Raw genomic sequence first — 26421 nt, forward strand, 5'->3', positions numbered from 1 at the left:
CCCGTCCGCCGTTGCCCGCCCCCGGCCGCGGCTGCGCGCTGCGTTCTGCGCTCTCATCATGGCGGCGCGGGGCCATGTGCAGGACCCCAACGACCGCCGCCTGCGGCCCATCTACGGTACGGACCCGCCGCGCCCCTGCCCCGGCCCCGCCGCCGCCGCCGCCCCGCCGAGCCCCCCCGCGGCCCTCCCGCGCTCCCGGCCCCGCGGGGGCCGCGGGGCTGCGGCGCCCGCCCGGCCGGGCCGGGGTCCCGCGGCGCCCCGGGGCTGCCCCTCGGCCTGAGGGGAGCGCAGCCGGCGCCGCTCGCAGCCGAGCTGACCCCGGGCCGCGCTTTTTGCGCTGCCGCGGAGGAGCCGGGAGTGGATTAATCCCTGGAGGAGCAGCCGCGGATGCCCCGGAGTTGTGTTGGATGTTGTGGCACGGAGCGGTGACGCTGCTGGGGGAATTGATGGGGAGGCAGGAGAGAAGTGGAAGGGGACGGTGTCGTTGGGAGTTGTCCGGCGTTGTTGTGTCCCCGGATATTTGCGAGGGTGTTCTGCGCTGTCGGGGTTGCCTCAGAGGTTGCAGGCAAAGCTTGGCTCTATGCAAATATGGAGAAATAAAAGGAAAACGCTTCCCCGGGCTACGGTATCGTTTCGTCCCTAAAACTGAAGATTTGGTAGAGATTGAGGAAAACGTTGTTAACTTTTTCAGCAGGGATGAAAACCTCTCCCTAGAGAGGCGGAGAGCTGCCCTGGTTTGGGCTGGACGTGCTTTGGGACGCCCTTTGCTGGGGCAGAGGGATGGTGCAGTACAGGCTGAGCCCGTGATGGGGAAGATGGTTTTGTTCGATCCGAAGTGTTCAAGTTCGTTGCAGTTTGTCTTTATGTAACGATTTTAAGGGTTGTTTTCTTAGTTTTCTATCCGTGCTGTGATTGGCAGTTTACTGATGTGCAGATATTTTTGTCATAACCTGTGTGAGAAATGGTACTAAGAGAAAAACCAGGGTAAATTCAGCTGCTGTCGAAGCAGACGATGCTGAGCATCTCGCCTTGTTCATTCTGGAGAGGGCTTTAGAACTCCTTTCTGCTCGTTCTGGAAGGGATTCTCTGCAGTGCGAGGTTTGCTCTCAGGCTGTGGTGCTGCAGAGCCCGGAATGAAGCGAGTGATAAACACACACAGAGCTCCCCCCCTCAGCTGGGGAGGTGCACTGTGAGCTCCAAGGTCTGCCTCTGGTTTGTGCCCTGCTGCCCCAGGACTCCTGCACAGCTCTGGTTGTCTTTGATCTTGACTTGTGCTCCCTTCTCCTGAAGGTTCAGGTCTTTCATTTCCAGCATCCCCACCTATGAGCTAGCATAGGCTGAAGTTTATTTTCATTTAGCTTCGTTTCCTTTGCAAGCTGCTTTGACTTCCAACAACCTGACTTGTTAGGAAAATACAATCTCTTCATTCTGCTGTGTTTTAGGGAGGTTTGAGGGTTATTTGATTCACTTTGGAACACCCAAAGCTGAGATGTTCTTGGCACAGCTGTTAATCCCAGTCAGGCAGCTCAGCCTGGGGATAATTTCTGTGTCACTAAACTGGGTGACAGAGCCTTAAAGCAAGAAGCCTCTGATGTGCTGTTCCACATCTTTGAAACCTCTTCGCTGAGAAATCCCCAAAGTTTTAATGTTAGAGGTGACATGGAGGTTTTCCTAGGTTGAAATTTGTGGCTTCAAACTGGATTTCATGCTGCAGTGTTTATTTTGGTGAGTGTGGAAAGGCTGCCTCGTGAGAGGTTTGCTGTGGATGGGCTCAGGAGCCCAATTAACTCTGCTTTAAATGTACAGCATCCACCTGGCCACAGGAGCAAACGTGGCAGCTGTTTAATAGAAATCTGTAAATCAGAATAGATGCACAGTTTGTGCTGAGGATTGCCAAGGGTCACCCCTCAGTGAAAGGGTTCTGGCTCATAATGGGAAGGAGAGGTTTGATGAGGAAAAGGTGTGTGCTGTAATTTCAGCTCCCTGGCAGGAGAGAGGCCAGAGCAGGGTGAGCAGCCCTGTCCTTGCCTTGGCACCTGAGGGGCAGCAAAGCTGGGTTTGCTGAGAAGGAGGGATTTTTGAGGGAAGGGGAGCACGTGGGAGTCATGTCCTGGCCTAAATCTGCTTGTTTGTAATTGTGTAATAACATGAAGATCAATCTGAAAATTGTCATTATGAGCTAAAAAAGGAGAAAATAGTCTGGATAGTGGGATACCCCCTATGAAATATTGATGCTTCACAGCTGTGCCTTCAAAACCAGTCTGGTGGAAGGGTAGTGGTGCTCTGGGGGACAGGTTTGCTCTGCCTGAGGTATGGATGCTGTGGACAAGTGTTTCCCATTTTTCTGGTGTGTGTGTGTGTTTGGTTTCCAACTTCCTGCCTGTTAAAAGTCATTGAAAGTCTCCCAAAGACACACCAAATTAATTTGTACTTTTCCTGCTGAAGCACTGGAGCTGCACTGCCAGCAAAGAGCTGTTTCTGCAGAATCCTCTCTATTATGGGTCTCTTTTGTTGCTGTAATGATCTGTGTGGAGTAATTACAAAAGCTTGTTTGTTTGAGTGACTAAAACCAGTACAACGAGATGAATCCTTCATCCCTGAAATGACAGTTTCCTGAATGTTTGGCTTAGGAGGAGCTGCACAGGGAAAATGTGCCTTGTGCTGCTGGTGTGACAGAGATGCTCTGTGGTAAAATTGGAGGTGGCTTTCCAGAATGGCCTTGGTGTTCTGGTGTGATTTTTGTGTGTGCTCTTCCTCTGCAGATTATCTCGATAATGGCAATAATAAAATGGCAATCCAGCAAGCAGATAAACTGCTCAAAAAGCACAAGGACCTTCACTGTGCCAAGGTGAGTGGGACTGGGGGCACTGAGCTCATTCTGCTTGAGTCTCAGGGCATTCCACTGTCCCTTTCTCTGGGAGCTTCCACAGTGATTTCTGAGCCCTCTGGAATATCTGTGTTCCAGCCCACGTGTATCTTGTTTGTCTGAAATGCACTAATAGGAACTGGAATGTTATTTCCACCTGGGCTGGTTGTCAGCACCACTCCAGGTGACCTTGGCAGGTGGGCTGGGATTTAAAAATGCCTCTTGGAGTCCTGGGGTTGGGATACCCATCTGCAGGAATTTGGATCAAAACATCTCCTTGGGGGGAAATGTCTGGGGAAAACATCACAAGGTGTCCCAGAGGAGCTGGGGATGCCCCTGGAATTGTTCAGGGCCAGTTTGGAGCAACTTGGTCCATAGAAATGTCCCTGCTCATGCCAAGGTGTGGAGCTGGATGATTTTAAGGTCCCTTCCAACCCAAAGCACTCCAGGATTCCATGACTTTGGAGGCATTTGCTCTTTTGCTTGTTCACCACCTTCCTTGCTGTGGCCCTGTTGAGGGAAAGGGTTTCTGTTCCTCCCTTTCCTGAACGTGTGACTCTCTGCTTTTCTCATTTCCCTGGGGGTTTCCCTCTGCAGTTCACTCCACTTCTACATTTTGAAAGCTTCCCAAGCTGCAGAGAGTGTCATTGACCTGAATCTCATTTATGTCACTTCTCTCTGGCCCTTAGTGAAAGAAAACTAAGGAAAATTGCCAGGACAGGTCAGTTTGCAGCCTCCAGGTAGAGAAAACCATGTGGTGATGCCTCGGGGCAACCTCAACATTTATTAAGAAGTCAGATCCCCTCTTTCATGCTGTTGCATTTGGGAGTTTTCCTCTTCAGCCATATGGATTAAAAAAAAATCCTAGAGTTCTGCAGAGGGAATGAGGTGGTTGAGCAGGAGTGAGAGGGTTTCCAGATGCAAACTGTGTCTCTGAGAGCTGCCTGTGTTGTGTCCACAGGTGCTGAAGGCCATTGGCTTGCAGAGGACTGGCAAGCAGGATGAAGCCTATGCCCTGGCACAAGAAGTAGCAGCACTTGAACCCACAGATGATAATTCCTTGCAAGCACTGACCATTCTCTACCGGGAAATGCACAGACGTGAGTTTGTTCCTCTCCCAGAAATCTCTGTTTGTGTTCTTCCAGAAGGTTTGTGCCCCACAGTTTGGTGGGAAGTGTGTAAAATCCAGGATTTGTGTATGTGAGAGACTCAGAATTGAAGTGATGCCTCTTGTAATGCCTGTAAGGCTAGAGTGATCTTCATAAAGCAAAAAAAATCCTCATTTGAACTTCTTATGAACACAATTGTGTGGCAGGTCATGTTGAAATGATCCAGCAGCCTGGGAGTTCACTTTTGTTAGTGAAACTACTGGGATTTGTTGTCAGTAGAGTGACAGAGATGACAAATCCCACAGGGTGTGATGAAAGTGGTGAAAAGCAGGAGGGAAATCCTGACCTCCCAGTTTGGCCACATCAGCTTTGTCGGGTTCCTCGCAGTGATTTGTATTTTCAAAATACTGAAAATCAGTGTTGGAGTGATGGAGGAAAGTTTCCTGTGCTTTTCTGAAAGATGCCAGACCTCTGTCCTGCTTTTCTGCAGCTTGAACAGTTGTTGTTTCTGGCAGCTTCTTGGGGAGTGTGGTGTGGTGGTACCAGTGTTTATTGTGGAGTTTGGTGGGGGGTACCACCAAATTTATTGTTGAACTGCTGGAGAAACTGTCAAGGGGTGAAACAGCTTCAGAAAAGGGTGTTTGCATCACTCTGCAGAAGAGAATTGCTTACATTCTCCCACTTGATTTCTTTGATGTGTGTGTTTGTGGAGTTAAAACATCATTTGTTGAGTAATACCAACATTTTTTGTGTATTTCTGACTTTAGCATAAACCCCTGTGAATGGCAAGAGCCTCTCTGTGATTGTTAACAACTTCCATTAAGCTGAGTTTTGTAACTTTTAGCTCTGTATCTCAGGAATTGGTGGGTGTGAAGCACTTCCACTTTTGGTCCTGCAAGAAAATTGTAATTAGATGTTTTCTGTATTTGTGTTAGGGATGTGTGAATTGCATGAAAGACAAATTACATTTGTTTTTCTGTTTCTACTCTGAGCTACAATTGTTTGTGTAAGAAAAAAAGAACATGGAAGGATGAAAATGTAAGAAAGTTTTGCGTGTTGTACTGTCAGATGTATTTTGTCATGATAGACCCATTATTAAAAAGTGTAGTGTGAAACAATTGTTTAGAGTTCTGATACAGGCAGTTGGGAAATAGCAGGATATGATTAATATAAGTAAACCTGTGATAAGAACAATTAATTTGCTATTAGGCTCTGAAAGTGTTTGTTTTGATACATGATTCACATGGAGCAGATTTCTGCCAGCAGGAGAAGCCTTCATTCATTTTATTGCTCAAAAATAGGGAAAAACCTACTTTAAAAGTAGACCTAAAATTCTGCTGAGCACTTCAGTTGCTGCTGTTGAACTCTATTTTGATTTAAGTCTTATTTTGAGGTTTATTTAGAGTTTTTTAAGCACTTCCCTCCTTTGCCTGATGCTTGCAGTGCCTGGGGGACAGAGCAACATTTTGGGGCTGATAAATGCAATTAGATGCTGTTCAGAGCATCCCTGGTGCTCTTTAAGGAGGTGTGCTTTAAAATACTCCCAAGTTGGTCTTAACTCTAGCATCTGGTCTTGGTTTAGCTGAGCTGGTGACTAAACTTTACGAGGCAGCTGTGAAGAAGGTCCCCAACAGTGAAGAGTATCACTCCCACCTCTTCATGGCCTATGCCAGGGTTGGAGAGTACAAGAAAATGCAACAGGTATGACCAAAATGTTGTGTTCTGGCTGGTTTAAAATGTATTTTTCTCTGTTTTTTACTCTCATTTATGTGTTGTGAGTAATCTTCCACAAAAGCTGAGCTGGGTTAATGCAGAGGTTAAATTCTTGGCAGGTTTTTACAGAGAGGTTTGAACCTTAATTTTTGGAGGTGGGTTGTCTGAGACAAAAGTTTTGTTAACTTAAGGCTGTGTCTTTTACTGATCTGTGGTTTTGTAGTTACAGTACAAAATAAAGGAATTCTGGAATAGGCACATCTAGGAGCAGCTTCTGATCCTTGTTTTCACATTTGATTCTGGCCTCAGTTCTCTGTTACCTTCAGAAGATAAATCCTCTCCATGCTCTTTCTGAGTATCTAAAATACAACTTGTATTGAAGTCATTCAGTGAAGAAAAACTAAAAAGCACTTGAAATATCCCCTCTCAGTTGGCAGCACAGTGTCACACTGGTTGGTTTTCATTTCATCCCTTCCAAATGAGGTGCCTGGAGAATGCCTGTAAATGGAAGATGATTTTCAAGGCCTGTGTGCTCACTCTTCTGTGTAAAAAAGCACAGAGAGCCAAGAAATAAGTGCTAAACTCCCTCCTGTTTCTGCTGTGACAGGTTTGGCTTAAATGGCTAAAAAGGAGTTATGGTGTACCTGAAATGAGAAACCTCATGATACAACCCAAACTTCAGATGTGATAGATCACAATCATGAGTGGAGAAAATGCCACAGATAACAATAATTAACATTTATGTGACCTTTGTATGTCTGAAGTGACATAAAAATGTGGAGCTCATTAAATTACTTTCAATATCAATTGAATCAAGTCATCATTATCAATATCACATTGTCAGAGTGGGATGTTGGCCTGTGCTTTTGGATTTAGGGATGTGAAGATGGTGAGTGATTAGGGAATGAAAATAAACCCCAGTGTCCTGTGCTCTGGGGTATTCCAGCTGAAAATCCTGGAAAGTGCCAGCTGCAGTCAGGGAATTGGGGCAAAAGTCCAGCTGTGGAGGTAGACTATTGTGTGTAGTTTCTTGAAATTAATTAGATTTTGTAGGGATAAAAGTCTTGTCCTGTACTTACAGGCACTGTGAGGGAAATGTGGGAATGGCTGTTAATGTGCCAGGGAAAATTGTGAATTCTTTGGCTCTGCTTTGGTTCAACCAAATTCCCTGCTCAGCCTTTGCTCCCCCTGCTTTGCACGTGGAGCTGACCCCAAATTTGGGGGTGTCAGTGGGGGTGAAGGGCAGTTCCTGGGGGCAGGTGTGGGTTTGCTGTGTCCTGCAGCACTGGAGAAACCCCCTCATTCCCAAAGAGCAAATCTGCTTCCTCCTGGAGTTCCAGTTCAAGCTGTCAGCTGTGTAGGCAGTCAGTTGTTCTTGCCAGACCTCCACAGAGTCCTTGGAAACATTTCCAGCCTCTGTTTTCCTCAGGGGTGTGTGTTAGGAGGGAAGAGCTCACGAGTGGGGAAAATCCTCCCATGTGCAAATCCCCTCCATCATTGCTGCCCATCACGAGATCTGAGCAATAAATCTATTTCAGGGATGATGAAACTTGTGTTTTCTGTTTTTCAGGCTGGAATGGCACTTTATAAGATTGTTCCCAAAAATCCATATTATTTTTGGTCTGTGATGAGCCTGATCATGCAGGTGTGTGCAATATTGGGTTTGACTGGGTTAGTTTTGTTTTTTGGCGTTTTTTTTTTCTGACTGCAGTGCTGATGCAGAAATATTCTGCGGGAAAACATGATGATTTTGGGTAAAATGTGTGTTTGAGCTGTTTCTGTGTGATGCTGGGAGAAAGAATGAGCCCTCCTTAAGCAGCATGATTGTTGTGGTCCAAAATAAACTCTGAGGTGTTTTTATAATCCAATTTAACTGTTACCTTACCACCTTTATGCACCTTGAATCATTCTCTCATCTGCACTAATATCCACCTGTCCTTTTGGCAGAGATAATGAATAAATCCTCAGCTATGTGCAGTTTCTCAGTCAGAATTGTTCCTCTTTAATGAGGTTATAAAAGCTCTTGGAGGGAACAAATGAGAGCTCTGGAATTAGCAGCAAGTCTGCAGGAATAGGCACAGATCAGCTGTGCTGCTGCTGGTTGAGGCAGCACATTTGGGCACTAAAAATCAGACAAAAAATCAAACAAAAATAAGCTTGGAGGGTTTTAATCACATCCTCTAAAATCCTGTGCCGTGCAAAACACAAAAATGTTCTGGCTCCATGTTTTTACCACGAGGTTTGTGTGCTCAGATATGCAGGGCTCTGGTTGATCTGATCAAAAATGAGCTTTTCTGTGCAGCAGAAATTTTATTGCTGCCTTTTCCCAGAGCAGTTGCACTCCCAGGTCACAGATGGCAGCTCCAAACAGGTGGCTGGGGGGGATTGGAACACCTGGGTTGGGTTTTTTTCCTGTTTTAAAGTGAAAAGAGCAGTGAGTGAGACATCACAGAACATTGCTGAGCTGTTACAATAATCTCTCTCTTCCTCAGTCTATCTCAGCACAGGATGAAAACCTCTCCAAGACAATGTTCTTGCCACTTGCTGAAAGAATGGTGGAAAAAATGGTGAAAGAGGACAAGATTGAAGCTGAGGCTGAAGTAAGGCTTGGTTTGAGCTTTGTTGAGACAAGGAATGCATTGTTAAGGGAACTTGATTACCTTGGAAAACTTAAAATAATAAATAATGTTTTGGAATTAAATGTGAATGTAGGGGACAGAGGGAAAACCAAAAGCAGGGGGTTAGGAGGGCCTCAAAATCCTGTGGCTGAGGCAGTTTTTGGTGTTTGATTTTACTGATAAAGTGCTTCGCTCTCTGGGAGGCCCCAGGAAAAACCTGAGGACTAGGAATGGAAAACAAGACCTAAATTTGAGTATTGCACCCTTTGGGATACTAAAGATAGCTTTGCAGGCCTGGTATCCCCCATTTTCTCTTTTGGCACACCTGGGTATGTTCTTCCTGGCAGATTTCATTGCAGTCTGACCTTTCTTTTAAGGTGGAACTGTACTACATGATCCTGGAACGCCTGGAGAAGTACAAGGAAGCCTTAGATGTTGTGAGGGGAAAACTTGGAGGTAATTTATGCTGTAATAAATCAGAGCTGTGTGGAGAATACAACAGTTCCCCTTCACTTCAGACTTGTCCACTGCTTCAAAAAAAAAAATTTAGGAAGCTTCACTTAACAGCAGTTTCAACCTGAGTGTAAACTCTGGAGGTGTTTGTGCAACCTGGTTTTACCTACTTTGTTTGTGGTATTTAAGCACCACTCAGGGCTGAGCTTTGCAGTGGTAAATTGGGAACATGTTCTTGGTTGTAGCTGCCATCTTCAAAACTGAAAAGTCTTCAATATCTGCATTTTAAAGGAGTTTAACTGGAGATTAAAATGCACATGGAATTGGGATGTGGAGGTTTCCATGGGATATATTCCTGAGGGCTGCTGCTGTGTTGCACCTGGTGGTTTGGTGCTGGGCTGGAATAAGAAGGTTTAAGCAGGGCTGAGCTGAGCTGTCCATGTTTTTTGCTGCAGAGAAGCTGACGAGTGAGCTGCAGAGCCGGGAGAACAAGTGCATGGCCATGTACAAGAAGCTGCACAGGTGGCCCGAGTGCAACGCGCTGGCCAGGAGGCTGCTGCTCAAAAAGTGAGAGGGGATTCCTGCAAAAGAGATGGAACAAAAACCCCTGCTTGTTTGGGAATGGCCTTGTTTGGTGGCTTTTGTGGTTAAAATACGAGAATATTGGGAAGGTTTTCCAAAGATTGCACTCTGAAGCCAGGCATGGGGAAGGTCACAGGGAGAGGCAGGGTCAGGACTGGAGTTGCTGCTTTTTTCAGGCAGAATTTGGCAACACATTAATGCAATAAAAGGTTGTTTACCTCCTTATCTCTAAATGCCGTGCTGATTGTCTAGCTCTGACTTTGCAGTTCTCATCCTGTCCATGATTTACATTATATTTTCTACATCTAAATTTCTCCCATTTGGCCAGACTTCATTGTGGGAAATGTATTTAATGCTTGGAGCAGATGCATCAGGAGACAGAACATTCCAGTATGATCAAATCTGTCTCAGAGCTGTCAGGAGAGATGTGGTGTTTGCTTTTGAATTTAGCTGTGCTCTCATCTTAGATATAAGTTAAATGCAGAAGAGAAACTTCTGCCTTCTCGTTTTTGCTGAGCTCAGACTGGAATGTGAATTTTGGGAGGAGAGTTCATAGCTTGCCTCACTTTTGAATTGAAATGGCTTTGCTTAATATGTTTCCAGAAATTCAGGATCATGGTGTTCCTAAGATGTGAGACCTTTTCAAGGGGAAAAATTTTATGGTTGCCATTGGGTTTTTTCTATAATATGGTTATGTGTTATTCCTTAATTCAGCTTTGGCAAGACATGTACTTTCAGCTGTTAATTGTTTTGGCAATTCCCTAAATTTTGTCCTGTGCCTGATTTTTGTTTCAGCTCAGATGATTGGCAGTTTTATATAACTTACTTTGATTCAGTGTTTCAACTCATTGATGAATCCTGGACGCCTCCAGCAGAGGAAGAGCAGTAAGTTGAGAATTTTGCTGTGGATTTGTTTTCCCTTTGTGCTACAGCAAATTGTTTGGGTTCATATATTCAATATTAGAGTTCTTGATATCAGAGCCCAAATGATGTGTTTTCCCTACTTTGTTTTGTGTGTTTTCCCTGTTTTATCTGGAATAGTTATGGAAGTGGTTTGTCCATTATAGAACTCTCCCAGCTCACGTTTTCTGTCGTGACTGAGTTGCAGAATCCATCATTTCCCTGTCTGGGAGCGTGCTGAGTGTGTGATACCAGTGAGACCCCTCCAAGAACCTTTTGTCTGTGTGCTTGCAGCTCTCTGGAGGGGGAGGTGCACTGCTCCATCGAGCAGGCTGTGAATTTCATCGAGGAGAGGATAGCAGAGGAGTCCAGGAGCCCGCGGCCGCTGCGGGGGCCGTACCTGGCCAAGCTGGAGCTGATCCGGCGCCTGCGCCGCCGCGGCTGCAACGATGAGCACAAACTGGGTAAGAGCCCTGCTGGGGAGAGTTCAGCTCTGCACAGGCAGACAGAGCACAGACCTGCTGCTAAACCACTGAGGTAAACACAGGTTTCATTAGGAAAAGATAACCTGTTGTTCTGTGTGTAAAGGATTTTAAAAGCATTGGAAGATGAGCTTTGAAGAAAGGAAGGTATTTCCTGATTACTCCAGGGCTTGGAAAAGGAGGTTTTCAAAAGGACCTCAGGGATTTAGGAGCATCCAGTCACTGACACTCCATTCCTAGTGGAAAGTCTTGCTGTTAGTTCTGCAGTCTCTGGGTGGGTTTTGATTTTTGATTTAAGTTTTCATGGCAAAAAGCCAGGTTTTGCTTTTTAAAAACCTGCATCAAAAATGGCATTTAGGGAATGAATGAAAGGGAATATGATTAGAAGAACATCTGTGCTATTTCCTAATTCCTTTTGTTTTTCCATCCCAAAAGAAGCTGTGGTGAGATAAGTGGAGGCTGCGTGTGCCTGCCTGGATTCTGAGCTCTTATCTGCTGAAGGAGCTTGAATGAAGCTCTTGAGTTTTTTTTAATGTGTCCTTGGTTACCAGAGACATTGAGGCTCTGTTAAAATCTGCAGTACTGCAGCTCTCTGCTTTCTAAATCACTCTGTAATCTTGAAGGGGAGAAAAAGAAAGACTGAACAAAGATTTCTCACAGTGATTTTACAGATTTCACTTCTGCTGGAGGGTTAAAAAGGTGACCTGCCTTTTTTCTAGGTGATCCAGAAGAACTAATGTTCCAGTACTTCAAAAAATTTGGGGACAAGCCCTGCTGTTTTACTGATCTCAAAGTGTTTGTGGATCTCCTTCCACCCAGCCAGTACACAAAGGTAAGGAAGTAATCAAGAAGTGGTGGCAGGAACTGCAGTGGTTGTTTGCACTCTGCTCCCTTTATCTTAAAATACCTGTGGATCATATTAAAAGACTGGAAACATCGAATTTTTACTTTCTGCTTGAAATTCAGAGAACTCTTTGTGCTGTAGAAAGTATCATGAACATCTGAACACTTGAGAAGTTTCATTCCGAGGATTTTTACTGGAGGTTTAAAGCTAAGTTTGATCTTGCAGAGTCTCAGATCTGGTATTCCTTTGGCTTTTTTATTCCCATTTTTCTGGGTGTCAGGATGCTTTGAGGTCAAAAATTCTGTTTAATGGGAAGAAGCTGCCCCCTCATCCCATGCAGGGATGTCACAGATGCTTTGCTTGGCTCTGGCAGTGCCCAAGGGACACACTGACCCCAGTGCAGGGGTCATGCAGGCACTATGGCAGCTTTTTCCAGAATCTCTTTCTGAAACAACTCTCTGGAAAAGAGAGTTTCTCTGAAAAGCCCATTTGTGCAGAGTCATGAGCAGCCTGGAGTGACTTCAGCAGCTGGGAATTCTGTCACTCACCCCAGTGTTTGTCTGAGCCATTGTGTCCAGGGATCAGTGCTGGGGAGGGCAGAGAATCTGGGATCAGCCAGAGCCTGGGGATAAAATGTTGGTAAACAAAGTAGTTATCAAGGTTCTCTTGGTTTATTGAGGTATTTTTTGACTCCTAATGCAAGCTGTGCCCACAGCCCCCCTGCTGATGGGAGTGGTGGCTCTGGCAGGGGTGCATGTTGGTGATGTTTTATATTTAAAGGTTGTTTTTAGCCCTCTGGCAAGAGATGTGGCCAGCAGGATATTGAACTCCTAGTCCTGGAAATGGTGATTCCATTGTAAGGGAGCCCTGAAGTACTGAACAGGTTTCATCCTGACTTTCCAGGGAACAAATTCAAAACCAAGAGTGGAAAAATTATATGTAATAATAGTTCACACTTCAGTTTTGTCACAACTCTGACTTCAAAATTCTCTGTTTGGCCTTAAAACTGCTGCTGATTTACTGAATATATTCTGGAATATATGTTGTGTCACACTGATGTATTGGGTGGTTTTCTGGTTGTCCCTGAAGCAGCTTCTGCAGCAGTTTAGTTTGGTCAAGGACACGAGGAGCTGAGGAGGTTTCATGGTCCTGAGGTGCTGATGAGTTTTGACATGAGAGTTCCACTTCAGTAGCTGAGGTCATGATCTTGCTGGGCCACTGACATGTGAGATAGTCCAGAAATAATGGTCACAACACCAGCCTTGGCTTCCCAGAGGTGTAAATTGGACAGCAGAGCCAATGATGTGGTTGACCTTGCTCAGCTTGGCAGAGTTTCAGACTGAAAAGATCTGTCAACACAGCATTCATCAAATTCTTTGGGAAAACTGGAATTGTGTGTGTTGTGCTTGGTGCTGCTCCTGAGCTTTTTGCCTCAGGCTTGCATTTGATGCAGTTCTTCTGCATCAATACCAAATGTAGTAAAACCAAATCCATTGGCTTTAACTCAGGTTTCACTTTGCAGACAGTGTTGGGTTTTAGAGCAAGAAGCTGCTGCCCAGCCCTGTGTGCTGTGAGGAGTCTTTTGTCTCCCATTAAAACTGCACAATGAGAAGCTGCATTTCTTACAGCTTAATTCCAAAAAGAAGTCATTAATCAGAGTTGATGACCTCACTGAGAACTGCACATTGCTTCAGAGCTGAGGGAAAATGTAACAGTGCAAAACCATCATTGCCTGGAAGTGTGCTGGGAAGCCTGTCAGTAACTAATTATTTTAATTGCATCTCTTATTACCACGAGTGTTAACAGGTGCTTGAACTCCCTGGTGTATCAATGAATTGGAAACCTGCCTCTGATTTTTCTTCCCTCCATCTGTTTGATGAAACTTGATAAAACCCCAAGCAAGTAAAAAAAATATTGAGCAACCCAAAAAAAAATCTCGAAGGCTGCTTTTGAACCACGGATTCAGTGTGACACCAACATGGATGTTACCACCTTGCCTTTTTTTGGCTTGATTGGAGGGAGGAGATGCTGCTTCCCCATGGTTTGGTGCAGCCCTGCAGCCTTTGCCCCGGGTTTCTCTTGCAGTTCATCCGGCAGCTGCTGGACGTGATCCCGCTGGCGGCGGCGGCCGACAACGAGGTGGCTCTGCCAGGTGACATCAAGGCCCTGCAGCAGCACCTGTGTGTGGTGCAGCTCTCCAGGCTGCTGGGCATCTACCACGCCATGGAGAAGAAGCAGAAGCTGGCAGTGGTGCGGGAGCTGATGCTGAGATACCGCCACGGGTTGGAGTTTGGTGAGGAAAATCTGTAACGCTGATAAAAAATTGCTTTCTCCTCTCTGATTCTACCCTTCACCTTCCCTGAATTGTGCTTCCTTTTATTTTTTTCTTTTCAGCCATGTATCTTAAAGATAAATACGTCTTTTCTGTTGTCTGTTTGTACTTTGCAAGATAGTCTGTGCTTTTAAGCAAAGCCAGGTTTTCTCACTGAAGTGCATAGGACACATTTGTGGTCAGGAGTTAGTAATTTGTAAATCTTGCAGCTCTGGGAGTCAGTTCTTCTTCCAGCAGTTGTCAATGTTTGAAGTGCCCCAAAGGCCACTCAGTGATATGTGAAGTTGTTTGGATTTCAAGACAATTCTGATTTTATAAATTAAAATGTGGTGCTCTCTGATGGTGGTGCCACTCAATAACCCTGACTGTGAGATCAGCTGGCAGCAATTAATAATTAGATTTAGTAATTCAAGGGTAACTGTTTTTTTCTCTTTTTAGGGAAATCTTGTTTGAAAACTGAATTGCAGTTTTCAGACTATTACTGCCTGCTTGCAGTTCACCTGCTGCTTGATCTGTGGCTGGAAGGTATGTTCCCAAAATTGTGCCCTGCTCCAGTATCTCTGTGGGGGCTGGGAAAGGGAGACTGAGGCCAGTGAGTGCCTGGCATGGCTTGTTAGGCCTGGAGCTTTCTGGGTTGGTTTGGTTTTTTTTTTGCGATATGAGATATTTCAGGAGTCCCTCTGATGAGCTGGTGTTTGCCCTGAACCTCACTGATCTCTATAAACAGATTTAATTTTTCTGATTAATTAATTTTTTCTCTCCCTTTGCATGAGTTCTGCTCACAGCTCATTTCTGATACCAGGAGTGTTTTGAGAATGTTTCTTTCTCTTCCTGACATACTTTGTCTTTTGGATCCCTTGTTTCTAGACTTGCTGGGACGTGTTCCCTGAATTAAATTTGCCTGTACTCCACCCCTGCTCCTTGTGTTAGTCTCTTAATCCCACAGTGTCCAGTGCTGGGTGTCCATGTGTGTATTCCTGCCCTTCCATGTAGTTATCTGTTGCACCCTTGTCTTTCCCAAGGAAGATTTGGTCTTTAACCTGACTAAATCCATGGTCAGGTTTCTGGCAGGAAGATGGATGGGGGCTCTTGAATTCCTGCCTCTTCTGCAATGTGCTAGCTGGAATTCCCAAACAGCCCAGGATTCCTCAGGAAAGGTCACTTTGCCTGCAGTGTGCTCTGTGCAGATGTGATCTAGATATTCCCTGGGAGGGATTATTCCCCCAGCATTCCCTCAGGGAGCAGCTGGAGTGCTGGAGCAGGTGTTATTTGGGCACACTGAAATCCCTGGCACGCTGTGAGCCTTGCGTAACGCGGGCAGAGGAATGGTGCCAGCGCCTGTCCCTGCTCACACCTGCCTGTGCTGTGTCTGTCACCAGGTGAAGAGGCAGCTGTGTGGCAGTGCCTGACTCTCTTGGAGGAGGGGCTGTCTCACAGTCCCTCCAATGCTCAGTTTAAGCTGCTGCTCATCCGGATCTACTGCAGGCTCGGCGCCTTCGAGCCCGTCTCGGAGCTCTACTCCAGCCTGGACGCCAAGCACATCCAGCACGACACCATCGGGTGGGTGGTACATACTGAGAATAATCACTGCTGCCAGCTGCAGCACCCTCTGCCCCCCAGAACTCAGCACATTGTCACATTTTCATGTGCTGTTGTGCAGAAGTGTTGGGGTTTTTGGGAGGCACGGCCGCTGCATGCTCCCCGTTTCTCTTGGGTATCTTCCCCCATGTGATTTTGATCTGTGTTGGATTTTTTTTAGAGTATTAATTAGTCTGAAGGAAATTGGTGAAATGTCTGGCTGGCTGCCAGTCAGAGCTTGGTGTTCCAGCTTGGGAACACCAGTGAAAGCCAACACACCCTGGTGTGATTGGGGATCTCTCACTGAGCAGCTCTTACACCCTTAACGTGAAGAAAGAACTCCAAGCCCTCACATACTGCTTTTAAAAAACTGAGAATTCATTCCACTAAAAGCCTGAACTTGCCCGTTAATGCTGTTAAGTGTCCAGATGTCTCCTGTGCAGCTGCTTGCCAGGGCAGTGGCTGACGTTTGCCTCGTGCTGTTTGTTGCAGTTATCTCCTGACACGCTACGCCGGCTCCCTGGGCCACTACGCTGCTGCTTCCCAATCCTGCAACTTTGCACTCAGGTTTTTCCACTCCAACCAGAAAGATGTAAGTTGAAAGAAACCTCCTCCATGACCTTGTCACACAGCAAAGTGTCTTAGAGAAGCTTTAGGGCTTTAGAGAAGCCCTGTGCAAGGCTTGTGCAAATGCAGTGGTTTAAAACATGACAAAGAGCAGTAGTAGGTGCAGCTTTGTGGTAAAAGTTGTCTCAACCTGCATTTCCTACTACAAGGATTTGTGAGTTGCTGTTACATGAGGTTTTGCTTCAGCTTCCTTCCTTTTAAAGCCAGTTTTAATGCTCCTCATAGAGCAGGTATGATTTGTTTTAAATTAATGTTTGTGATTTTATGCAATAATTGAAGTGGAATGTCCTGTGGAAATAAGTGCTGGTGCCATAAATTTGGCATTTTGGAAAGTAAGACAGCAGCCAGTCAGGATGGGGATGGCACATGATGAATCCTTTATGTTACAGTCACTGGAGCTGGGTGTTTTCAGTGGGTGGTGAGGGGTGCACTTCACTTTAAAGGGCCCATCCCATTCTGAGGAGTGGGAATGTTTCCTGTGCATTTGTATTTTACACCCTGGGTGGGCACTGTTGAGAGGTAGGTGAAGAAGATTATTTTTACTTGCTAAGAAACAAAGGTGCAATCCAGTTTTGGATCTGCCAGTCAGCCACTGGCTAAGTGGGCTCCAGAGGCTCTGCAGTCACACCATTTGCTTTCCCACTATCCCAGCAATAGATAAAAAGACAGGAATTGTCTGTACTGAGCAGTGAAGATTCTCACCCAGAAGTCACTGAGAAGCAGCAGCCTGCTCTGTTGGCAGCCCAGGTGGTTCCTGTACAGGATTCCCATGGCCATTTCCCTGTGCCTGGAGTGTTGGTGCCCAGTTCCTGGGAGCTATGTCTGACACAGAGGTTTTCCTGAGGGATACACATGGATTGTTCAGTGGGATGGGGGCTCACTCTGCTCTGCATCTCTCACTTGCTCATTTTTTTCCTGCTTGCCAAGAAGCTTTGAATTCCTGGGAGTGAAGCCCTGGATCCAGACACCTTTTCTTTTTTTTTTTTTTTTTAAACTGAGGTGTAACTTTTCAGTCTTGTTTAAAAGTTACTTGGTGGATGTTAATGAAAAACATCCCTGGAACCAACTGTCTGAATGAAACCCACGACTGCAGGGCGCCAGGTGGAAAAGAGAACTGAAAAAACTTCTGGATGTGATTCCTCTGCTTGGGAACACTGTGTTGTAAAGCATCAAGAAATCATCTTTCCATGGAAAACAATCTGAAGTAATTGAGGTGTGGTTCCCTTGGGAGCAGGTTTTTCTCTGTGTTATGAATGATGGAGGTGCTTGTGGCAGAGAAGAGTTGGATGTCTCCAGTGGCTGTTGGCAGGAAAACACAACTCGTGTTCCAGAAATCCCAAAAAGGTGTTGCCTTGCTGCTACATCCTCAAAACATATTGGGATTTCAAGAGGCCAGCAGTGGTGCAGCAGGAGGACAGAATTCCATGTGACAAGATGAGGATGGGACTCTGGAACCACTCACATCATGCCTTGGAGATGGTGTGCAGCCAAAGGACCATGAGCTGATGTTGCTCTCAGGTCTCCAAATCTCTCCTCCTCTGGACACTTGCAGTGGTTGTCTCCTCAAGATCCTTTTGGTGGGAAATGCCTCAAAAGCTGTTCTTGCAACCAGGAATTGCAGGAGGTGAAGGCTCAGTTCAGGCTGCTGTTCCCTGAGGATGATGGTGTGACAAGAGTGGGGATGAAGAAGGATTCCTTGCCATAAAACATGTCACAAGGTCAGGATCTGCTCCCAGATTTCAGAACAGATTTCTGTGCTGCTGTGGTTCTGCTGGGGCTGCCCCTTTATGCTCAGGGTGCCTGGAGCAGCTCCCACTCAAGCCCCACAACCACATCTGCAGTGTTAAAAGGTGTTTGTCCTTTAAAATTTCCCTTTTTACAGATTTCTGGTGCTGCCTGCTCTTCCCTGGGTTGATGCTGAGATTAGCTGGAATGTCACAGCACAGAGCTGTGTGTGGGACTCTGCCTGGAGCAGGAAGTGTGGGATGTAAATGAAGTCTGGCATAAAAATAGAGCTCCTGAATCAGACTTCTTGCTTTGGATAAATCCGTTCTCCTGACTTGCTGAACTTCCCAGCCTGACGTGAATCCTGTGTCAGAGTGATCCCATGAGTAACAGCCATGTAGGCTGTGTGCAATCCTGCCACTATTCCTGCTCTGGGAGAGGATGCCAAGGACAGGGAGGAGAGAGAAGGCAGCATTGCTATATTTGGCCAAAACTAAAAAGGCAACTTTATCCTCCTCAAGATAGTCCTCCTTCAGCTATGCAGAATCACCAGTAATCTCTCTAATTTTCTTGTGTCCATCCATCTTTAATCTCTCCAGATACTGCAGGCAAACCACTCCAACGTGTCCTGGGGGGATTTAGAAACCACGTGGATGCAGTTGAATTAGAGCCCATAGCCCAGGCCCTGACAGTCACCTCTGCAAGGCTCTTGATCAGAGGGTATGTTGTTGAATATTTGGCATATTTTTTTCATTCAGCGCAAATAACCAAATTATTTAGGGAAAAAAAAAAATAAAGACAGCTCCCTAGAGGACATTTCTTGGTTTGGAGGGGAAAAAGAAGGAGTTGTGGATCTGTGAGTGTTGCCTTCTGGTCTCTCAGCCTTCCAGATGGGTTGAGCCTGTTAGGATCATACAGAATTCAGTTAAGCAGAAGCCTTTTTTGGTGCCTTTCATCTTCAGTGCAGTTCAAAAGCTTGTTCAGAAGAAAACAGTTGATTTGCCAGAACTTCTCAGTTGTGGAGTAATTCTGATGTAAAAACTCAGCTATCACTCATGGCTGGGAACAGAAATAGTTCACTCTGTGTCTGCAGTTAGATATTTTCATTAAAACACTGCTTGTCTGGAGCTCCTTCATCATAAAAATCTCTTTTTTTGGAGATTGCTTGGACTGAAGTGAAATACTGGCTGCCTGTCTTGTATTGCTGCATTTCATCAGGGAGAAAGCAAAATATCCCGTGGACCCTGAGAGTTTCCTTTGGTGTTTGTGTTGTGCTATGTACCCACTGTGTGATACTGTATTTAAAATTCTAATAAAAAAGAAACAAAAAATGTGTAATTTATTTTTTTTAAATCTATGTTGTGGTGATATGTGTTGCACATCCAAGTCAGTTCCAGAAAATCTGGGCTATATTTCTTTTGCCTGGAATTATTTCTCACAATGAAATGATGATTTAATGATTTGAATCACACATCTAAAAGGAAAAGGAAGGAAAAAAGCATTGCAAAAGCATCTCTTCCCCGTGAAGTATTTCTCATTGTGGTGACAACAACGTGATGTTTCTGTTGGTTTGGCTGTTAAACCTCACTGCCCATGGAGCATGTGGGCATTCCAATTTAAAGCAGCAAAACTGCTCGGGTGACTTGGAGAAGCAGAAGCACAAACTCCTGCCAGGGATTGAGGATCTGCCAGGTCCTGCACCTCTGGGCTGATAAAAAACGCAGTTCCTTGGTTGCTTGCTGCTAATTTGGGCAGTCACTAAGGGAGCTGTGTGTGTGTTGCAGACCTCAGAATACATCATCCAGGCCTACAAGTACGGGGCGTTCGAGAAGATCCCGGAGTTCATCGCCTTCAGGAACAGGCTGAACTCTTCCCTCCACTTCGCGCAGGTGCGCACCGAGCGCATGTTGTTGGACCTCTTACTTGAAGCCAACATGTGAGTACAGCTCCTGCCATGGCAAAACTGGGAGTGGGCCAGGAGGGGCCTTGGGGAGTTGCACCTGTAGAAAGCTCAGAGCTGCAGCTCTGCTCCTAAAGCTGCATTCTGATTTTAGTGGTCTTGGGTTGCACTGAGGAGGTTTAAAAAAAATTCCTTTGTGGGAAGAGTTGTTGGGTATTGAACAGGCTGTCCAGGGAAGCAGTGGAGTCACCATGCCTAGAAGTGTTCAGAAAACATGTGGGAGGGCACTGAGGCCATGGTTTAGTGGTGACCACGGTGGCAATGCTGCATTGGTGATCCCTAAAGGACTTTTCCAACTTTGGGGATTCTGTGGTTCTGATTTGCTGTCCCTTCACATCCTTGTCAGTGCCTTGTGTGTCACATTCCTGACAGAGGGAAGAGCTGAGCAGTGCACAGAACAGTGCATCTGTTAGTGAGCTGCTTTCCCTTTGCAGTGATCAGATGTTTGATTTAGGTTTGTTCTTACCTACAGATCAACCAGTTTAGAAGAAAGTATAAAGTCCATGAGTCTGAGCCCAGAGGAGGATGACATTCCATGGAAAGACCTGCGTGACAACAGAGACCTGACAGTCCTGTTTAGCTGGGATCCAAAAGACAGGTGAGTAGAAATATCCTCAACTCACACATAGCAAAGAAATTCCTTCCAGGGCAATTCCCATATTTCAGTGTTCCTTGGGCTGGCTGACTTAAGCACCATCCACCACATCTGGCAGTGCTGCCCTTTTAGATATTAATTTTCCTGAATTTCTGACCACTCCTTCCTCATCATACAGAATTGGGGAGCTTTGGGTAGGCTTTTGTGCCTGGAGCATTTGCCTGAAAGCTTTGGTGCCTTTGTCTAGGGACATCTCTGAGGAGCATCGGAAGCTCTCCCTGGAGGAGGAGACGCTGTGGCTGCGAATCCGCTCTTTGACCTTGAGGCTGGTGAGCGGACTCCCAGCCCTTGGTCACACCATCCAACCAAAGAACTCTGAAAAGACTGCAGAGAACGGGGTCTCATCCAAGATTGACACCATCCGAGCCCTGCTGCAGCAGCTGGAAGCGGCGGTGGATTCAGGGAAGAAGTTTCTAGAACAAAAAATCCAGGTACCTGTAAGGCAAAAGCTCTCCCCAAATGTTGACTGTGAATGCATCGTGCAGGCTGCAGAGTGCATTTAACTGCCCCTGGGTTTGTGGTGTGTGACTGACTGGGAGATGTGCCAGGCACTGGGTGGGATGAGGAAAAGCTGCAACACCTTTATCTTTTTCTTTGCTTCTTGCCTAGTATCCTGTCCTTGGCCCTCCTCCTACCCGAATGGCTGGCTTCTTCAGCAATGGCAGCTGTCAGTGCCAGACTAGCTTGTTTTATCTTGTTAGTGATATTTATGAACTAGATACCAATGGCTTAGGTAAGTGTTTGGGGCAGGGGTTTGACCACATTGCCTGGTGTGTGGTGGGAGGGAGCCACATGTCTCTGTTTAGTCTGAAAACTGCTGGGCGTTGGAGGATGTGGACTCAAAACTGTTACTTGTGTGTTAATTTTCTGTCTGAAACTAAATTATCTGAGAGCCAGTGCCTTCATTTAGTGTTTTATATAAGTCTTTTTCTGCAGTGTATGATGCTGTAATACTGGCTCCTCTTTGAGAGCAGTTACATTTACTTTTGAGTACTGACACTAAATTGCATTTAAATGCCTCTTGAGTTGCTGGAAGCAGAAAATAAGAGAAGTCTGTAGCTTATAATTTTTAATTTCTTATTTTTTTCAGAAGATTCAGCAGAAATCCAGGAAAGAATAGGGAATAGTTTCAAGTCTTTAGTAGAACGACTGACAGGTAAATGGTAACTCAAGAACAGCCACTGAGGCAGAGCTTCCTGGCTGTCTGAGGATGGCTGTGGAGTGTCTGCAGGGATGGGCTGTGGTGATGCATCTGCAGACCCTGTGAAAGCTTGAGAACAAGGCTGGGATTGCCCTTGGCTTGTGTGTTGGAACTGCTGCATGCTCAGAATGTGCTGTGCCCTTCAGTGCATTTATCTCCCAGCCTGGGCAGCTTCTTCTCCTGGTGCTTGGGTCAGGGGGGCTCATCAGGGGTGTGGGAATGTTTGTGATGAGCCAGAACTCAGAGGAGATGGAGAGGACTCAGTGGTCAGTGCCCTGACAGTTCTGCACACTCCACTCAGATAGCTGGTGTAAGGAAAATGCACATTGGAGATGATCTCCTTCATCCTCAAGTAAAGCTTTTCTTTTTTCTTTTCAGAATTGTTCAATAAATGTAAAGGTGATTTGATTGAAGTCAGAGATGGCACCTTGAAAACTCATCCAAACCTGTTAGAAAACTTAGTCTTCTTTGTTGAGGTATTTTTTTTTCCTTTGGAAACTAGAAATTTGGGAGTGCTGTGGGGTAGAAGTGTTGGGACTGAAACACAGTGCAAGTTTGATCTCACACAATCAAGAGAACTCGTGAGGGATTTTGTTGCATATTTTAATCATGCTGAGTTTTACCAGGAACACTTAAATGAGTTGAGAAGCCTCCTGTAAATGCAACTTAGAACATATTTTTACCTTTCTTCCAGACGATCTCCATTGCCCTGTGGGTATCGAGTTACTGTGACAGTGTCCTCCGACCCTTTAAATCCAACCTGCAAAAAAAGAAGAAGAAAAAAAAAGAAAGCAGTGTAGCAATGGTACAAACAATATTTCTTTCTCTCTTCCCCCACCCCTAATCACAGCTTATTTATTCTGAAAGAAAAACCAGGGTAGATAACATAAACTGGTTTTCATAAACTTGTGGAGGTTGATGTGGGTAACTTGGGGCTAATTCTTGCTGTTTAAAATCAGTGACATGTCATATCTGTGACATCATGTGACAGTTTTTTAATGAGAAATACAGTTTAAAGTGTCATTGACCTTCCTGCCTGGAATGTACCACAGTAAACTTGTCAGCTGGGAGTGTTTATCTGAGTAGCTAAATTATAGCTTAGCACTGGTGGGAAGAAGAGAATTACATATTACAAAGTGAGTTATATAAAATGGACATTAATCTGTGTTTATAAATTCAAGACCTGTGTTTGTTTTTGTAGCCACCTGTATTTACCCATTTCCTGGATTATGTAACTGAACTCCAGACATTAACTTCCAATGTAATAGATCATATCAAAGGGCTTGAAATCATTCTGACTGCACTAAAACTTGAAGAGCTGTCCCTCAAGGACACTCTGCATTTACAGGTAAGAGATTCCCTGTGCAAGCACCATGGTCCTCAGGAATTTCCTTTTGGTGTTTGAGATGTGGAGCAAGTTTAAAAGGGGGATTTAAACAATTGCTGTGGAGTGAGTGATTTCTCTTTTGCACTTTGCAGGAAGAAAAAAAGTTTACAAAGACTGTGCAAGGGAAGGTCCAGAGCAGTTACCATCACTCAGTTCAGGAAATTGGAGAGCTGCTGAAAAAGAGACTTGATACCATTAAAAAACTAAAGATTTGAGCAATGCATCCCTGACAGACTCCACAGGGGAGTGACACCAGAGTCCCAGACAGAAGCAACATCCACTCTACCATCACTTAAATCCAGAACTTCCTCATAATGCATGAAGGACTTAAAATCATGAAACAATTTTTTTAGGTATTACAGATGTATTGAGCTGATTTAAATTATTGTACATAAAAGAAGCAGGGACCCTTCCTGGGGTTTGACCACTTTTTATACATGTTCATAAGCATATTGCAACAGGAGAAAAGTCACTTTCTTCCCTTTTGATCTCTAGAACCAACTGGAGATGGTCTTTAGAAGCAGCAATAGCAATCCAGTGTAAAGCATCTGTCTCCAAGGATATTTTCATCACCATACAGTGTTCATAACTTTTGTATGGTCCTTGCCTTAGAAATGCAGGAATTGTAGATGTCCACGTTCAGCCACCTCTGATGAACTGAGCCTGGCTTGGAGCTGCCTGTTTTGTCTGCAAAGCACCTGGTCCTGCTGACAGAGTTCCATGTGTTGGTCCATCAGGGAGAGGTGAGGCCTCCGTGGTGGGCTGGGAATCATCCGGAGCTGGGGCAGGATCCTCCAGGGAGGAGGTGTCTGTGCACAACTCGGGAAAACTGCAGATGTGATGAGGAGCAAACTTCAGAGAGAAAGAGATGGGAATGGGTGTTTCAGCAAAAAAAAAAAAAGACAAAAAGAGAGACCTTGTAAATAATGGCTGCAGTGAAGTGTGACACTGCGCTGGTATCATGTCAGTTTAATGTCAAACAGCAACGTCATGACTTTTAAAAAGTGTATTTAGATTACTGAAACTTTAAGACTTCAATATTTTAATAGAAATGGAATCATATTGGCTTTGGTTTTAAGTTGGCAGAGATAACTTTTGCTTCTGCTGTGGTCTGAGGCTGAGATCCTTTTTGTACCTGTCTGCTTGCTTTTTGCAGTTGAACTTTGATTATCCAAGCACTGGCCCATGACACTTTCTGTTAGAAAGTGTGACCATATCATCTGCTCCCACAGAATCTGTATTTCTGCTGGGTTTTTTCATGTTCAAAGAGCAATGCAGCCTAAAATTGATAGGCAAAAAAATGAAGTTCATGTACCTGCAATACAAGGGACAGGTCAGACCCAACAGATTCCTCATCTCTTGGTTTAGAGCTACAGGTATCCAAGTCTAGATTTAAAGTTTGAAGAGAGCTTGACTGCCTTTGTCATCTCCTCTGTTTTGTTAGTAATGCTAGAATGTTGATGAGAGTATTTTTTTAATAAATCCCCTGTATTAAAAAAAAGAAGTCCCATAGCTGCTCTTGCTGGATTTAGTTTGGCTTTGCCCCATCCTGAAAGGGAAAGAAGAAGAATGTCTGCAGGTTGTCAAATTGTAAAGGATGTCCTGATGGTTGAATCACAATGTCTGGTAAGTGCTCTGGGCTGGAGGAATACCAAAATGTGTTAAGTCTGTTTTATAGTAATACTTGTACTGAAAAAAAAAGAAAAAGAAAAAAGAAGAAGAAAAACCCCAAATACAACTGTCATGTTGTATAGAAATACCATTTTTGAAAGGAGAGTGTGCTCCTTAAATGAAAGCAAGGCTGGTGGCTGGAGGTGGTGCTGTCAGGTGTGTGGGGTGAGTAAAAACCACCCCAGTGCTGGGGTGGGGCAGATCAGAACAGCCCTGAGCCAGAAACAGGCACTGCCCTTCCCAGTCAGGGGGCACGGTGCTGCTGTCCCTGTCCCCTCCCTCCCACAAACTCCAGAGGGCTTTGCACAAACACAGCAAAGGTGACACGGGGGACAGTCCCAGGGCTGATCCAGGCTGGAGTTCCCTGCCACTGCTGCTACACCAGGTTGAACTCAGTCGTATCAATAAGCAATGGTGACAGTGTAAGAGAGGTTTAGGATTAAGAGAACCAAGCATTTAAAATCCTCCTGTGTGCCTGAAAGCAGAAGCTGGGTTAAAAAAAGGTTTCCTGCATCCCTTGAAAGCAGAACTGAAACTGGAGGGGACTGATGTCATCTGAGGCAGGGGCTGGGACAGGATGGAGCCATGGCTCTCACTTCCAGCACAGGGAATTCTGGCTGTTCTCAGTGCCAGCTGCTGTTCTCTTGCCACTTGCAGCCACTGGGAGTGACAGCCCTGTCAAACACAGAACTGTGGGGTTCCTCAGTGGTTTCTAAAAGCAGAAGCTGTCTCTTCCCAAGCTGTAGTTTCTCTAGGAGGAAACAGTGTACAAAAATGACTCCGTACTCACTGACTGGGGGCTTGGTTGAGGGAGAGTTTCTCTCCCCCTATAAATTGTGTACAGTTAAATATATTATATATTTCTTACAAAAGAGCATTTCCCCTCCAGAATATGTCCAACACGGACCTGGCAAGAAATTCAAGTTATAACCCATTGCTGCTGTTCCCCTTTTTTCCACTCTTAGAATTTGTTTTTATTTGTTTCGGATTTTCTTTGGGTGATGAATTGAAAAACATACCTAGAAGAAGCTACCAAGACTACTGTTTACAGACTGAAAAATTACTGCTTTTATACTACTGGGATCATGAGCCACGATCCTTTTACAGATTTCCTCAACTCCTCTTGGCTTAAAATCAGTTTCTGATGTAGATAAAGGTTGGAAATCTCCTACCCTGCTTTGTCTACACACAGGACAAACTGTACAATGCTTGTTTGTGTTGTCCATCATTTTTGTACTTTTTAACTGTTCAAAAATTGCATTTATATTTTGCAATCCTTGATAATCATGACTTTATTTTAACAGCTAGTAAACTTAGGGATTTTTTTTGTTGTATTTGCAGCCTTATCTGAACTTTCTCTTCCTTGATTATTGTTAATTTATGACTGTAGGAGATATGTACGCCTCAGCCTTCTACGGACTTAAGTGACACAGCTGCAACTGAACTGCTTTAAACTGGATGGGTTTATAATTTATATAAAAGTCAGTTTCGTTACAAATCAGTATTGCTGCCTCATTTTTCTGCCTGGACGGTCTGGATGTGATCAAAGTGCTTGTCTGCACTGTCTTTGTAAGCTCCGTGGTGAAGCCAGATTATGCTGGTGCAGGACAAGCAGATCCTGCAAAGAGGAAGGATGGAAAAAGAGGGAAAATGCTCATTGTTTTCCAGCTGGGGATTAGGTGCGGAATGATGTCTGCGGGGGGAGGGAGTGCGGACGG

The 26421-nt window shown here is 45.1% G+C and overlaps 1 protein-coding gene across 4 annotated transcripts; it reads left to right on the top strand.

Moving 5' to 3' along the window:
- The first annotated feature begins 6 nt into the window (after positions 1-6).
- NAA25 (N-alpha-acetyltransferase 25, NatB auxiliary subunit) lies at positions 7-26201 on the top strand. 4 transcript variants are annotated; one of them, XM_064392311.1, is made up of 24 exons: positions 7-116; positions 2763-2848; positions 3828-3966; positions 5558-5676; positions 7259-7333; positions 8181-8288; positions 8684-8762; positions 9215-9326; positions 10137-10226; positions 10536-10705; positions 11443-11555; positions 13653-13860; positions 14338-14424; positions 15279-15459; positions 15970-16069; positions 19614-19765; positions 20262-20387; positions 20632-20875; positions 21054-21177; positions 21535-21600; positions 22024-22121; positions 22340-22450; positions 22847-22993; positions 23125-26201. In XM_064392311.1, exons 1-24 carry the CDS (start codon positions 59-61, stop codon positions 23245-23247), a joined length of 2916 nt encoding a protein of 971 aa, XP_064248381.1. In that variant the 5' UTR covers positions 7-58; the 3' UTR covers positions 23248-26201. The 4 variants fall into 4 exon arrangements, with proteins under 4 accessions (XP_064248381.1, XP_064248385.1, XP_064248383.1 ...); XM_064392315.1 differs by lacking the exon at positions 7-116 and adding an exon at positions 396-425; XM_064392313.1 differs by lacking the exon at positions 7-116 and adding an exon at positions 465-625.
- Positions 26202-26421: the final 220 nt, after the last annotated feature.

The sequence above is a fragment of the Passer domesticus genome, chromosome 17 (assembly GCF_036417665.1).
Source record: "Passer domesticus isolate bPasDom1 chromosome 17, bPasDom1.hap1, whole genome shotgun sequence".
Taxonomy (NCBI): Eukaryota; Metazoa; Chordata; class Aves; order Passeriformes; family Passeridae; genus Passer; species Passer domesticus.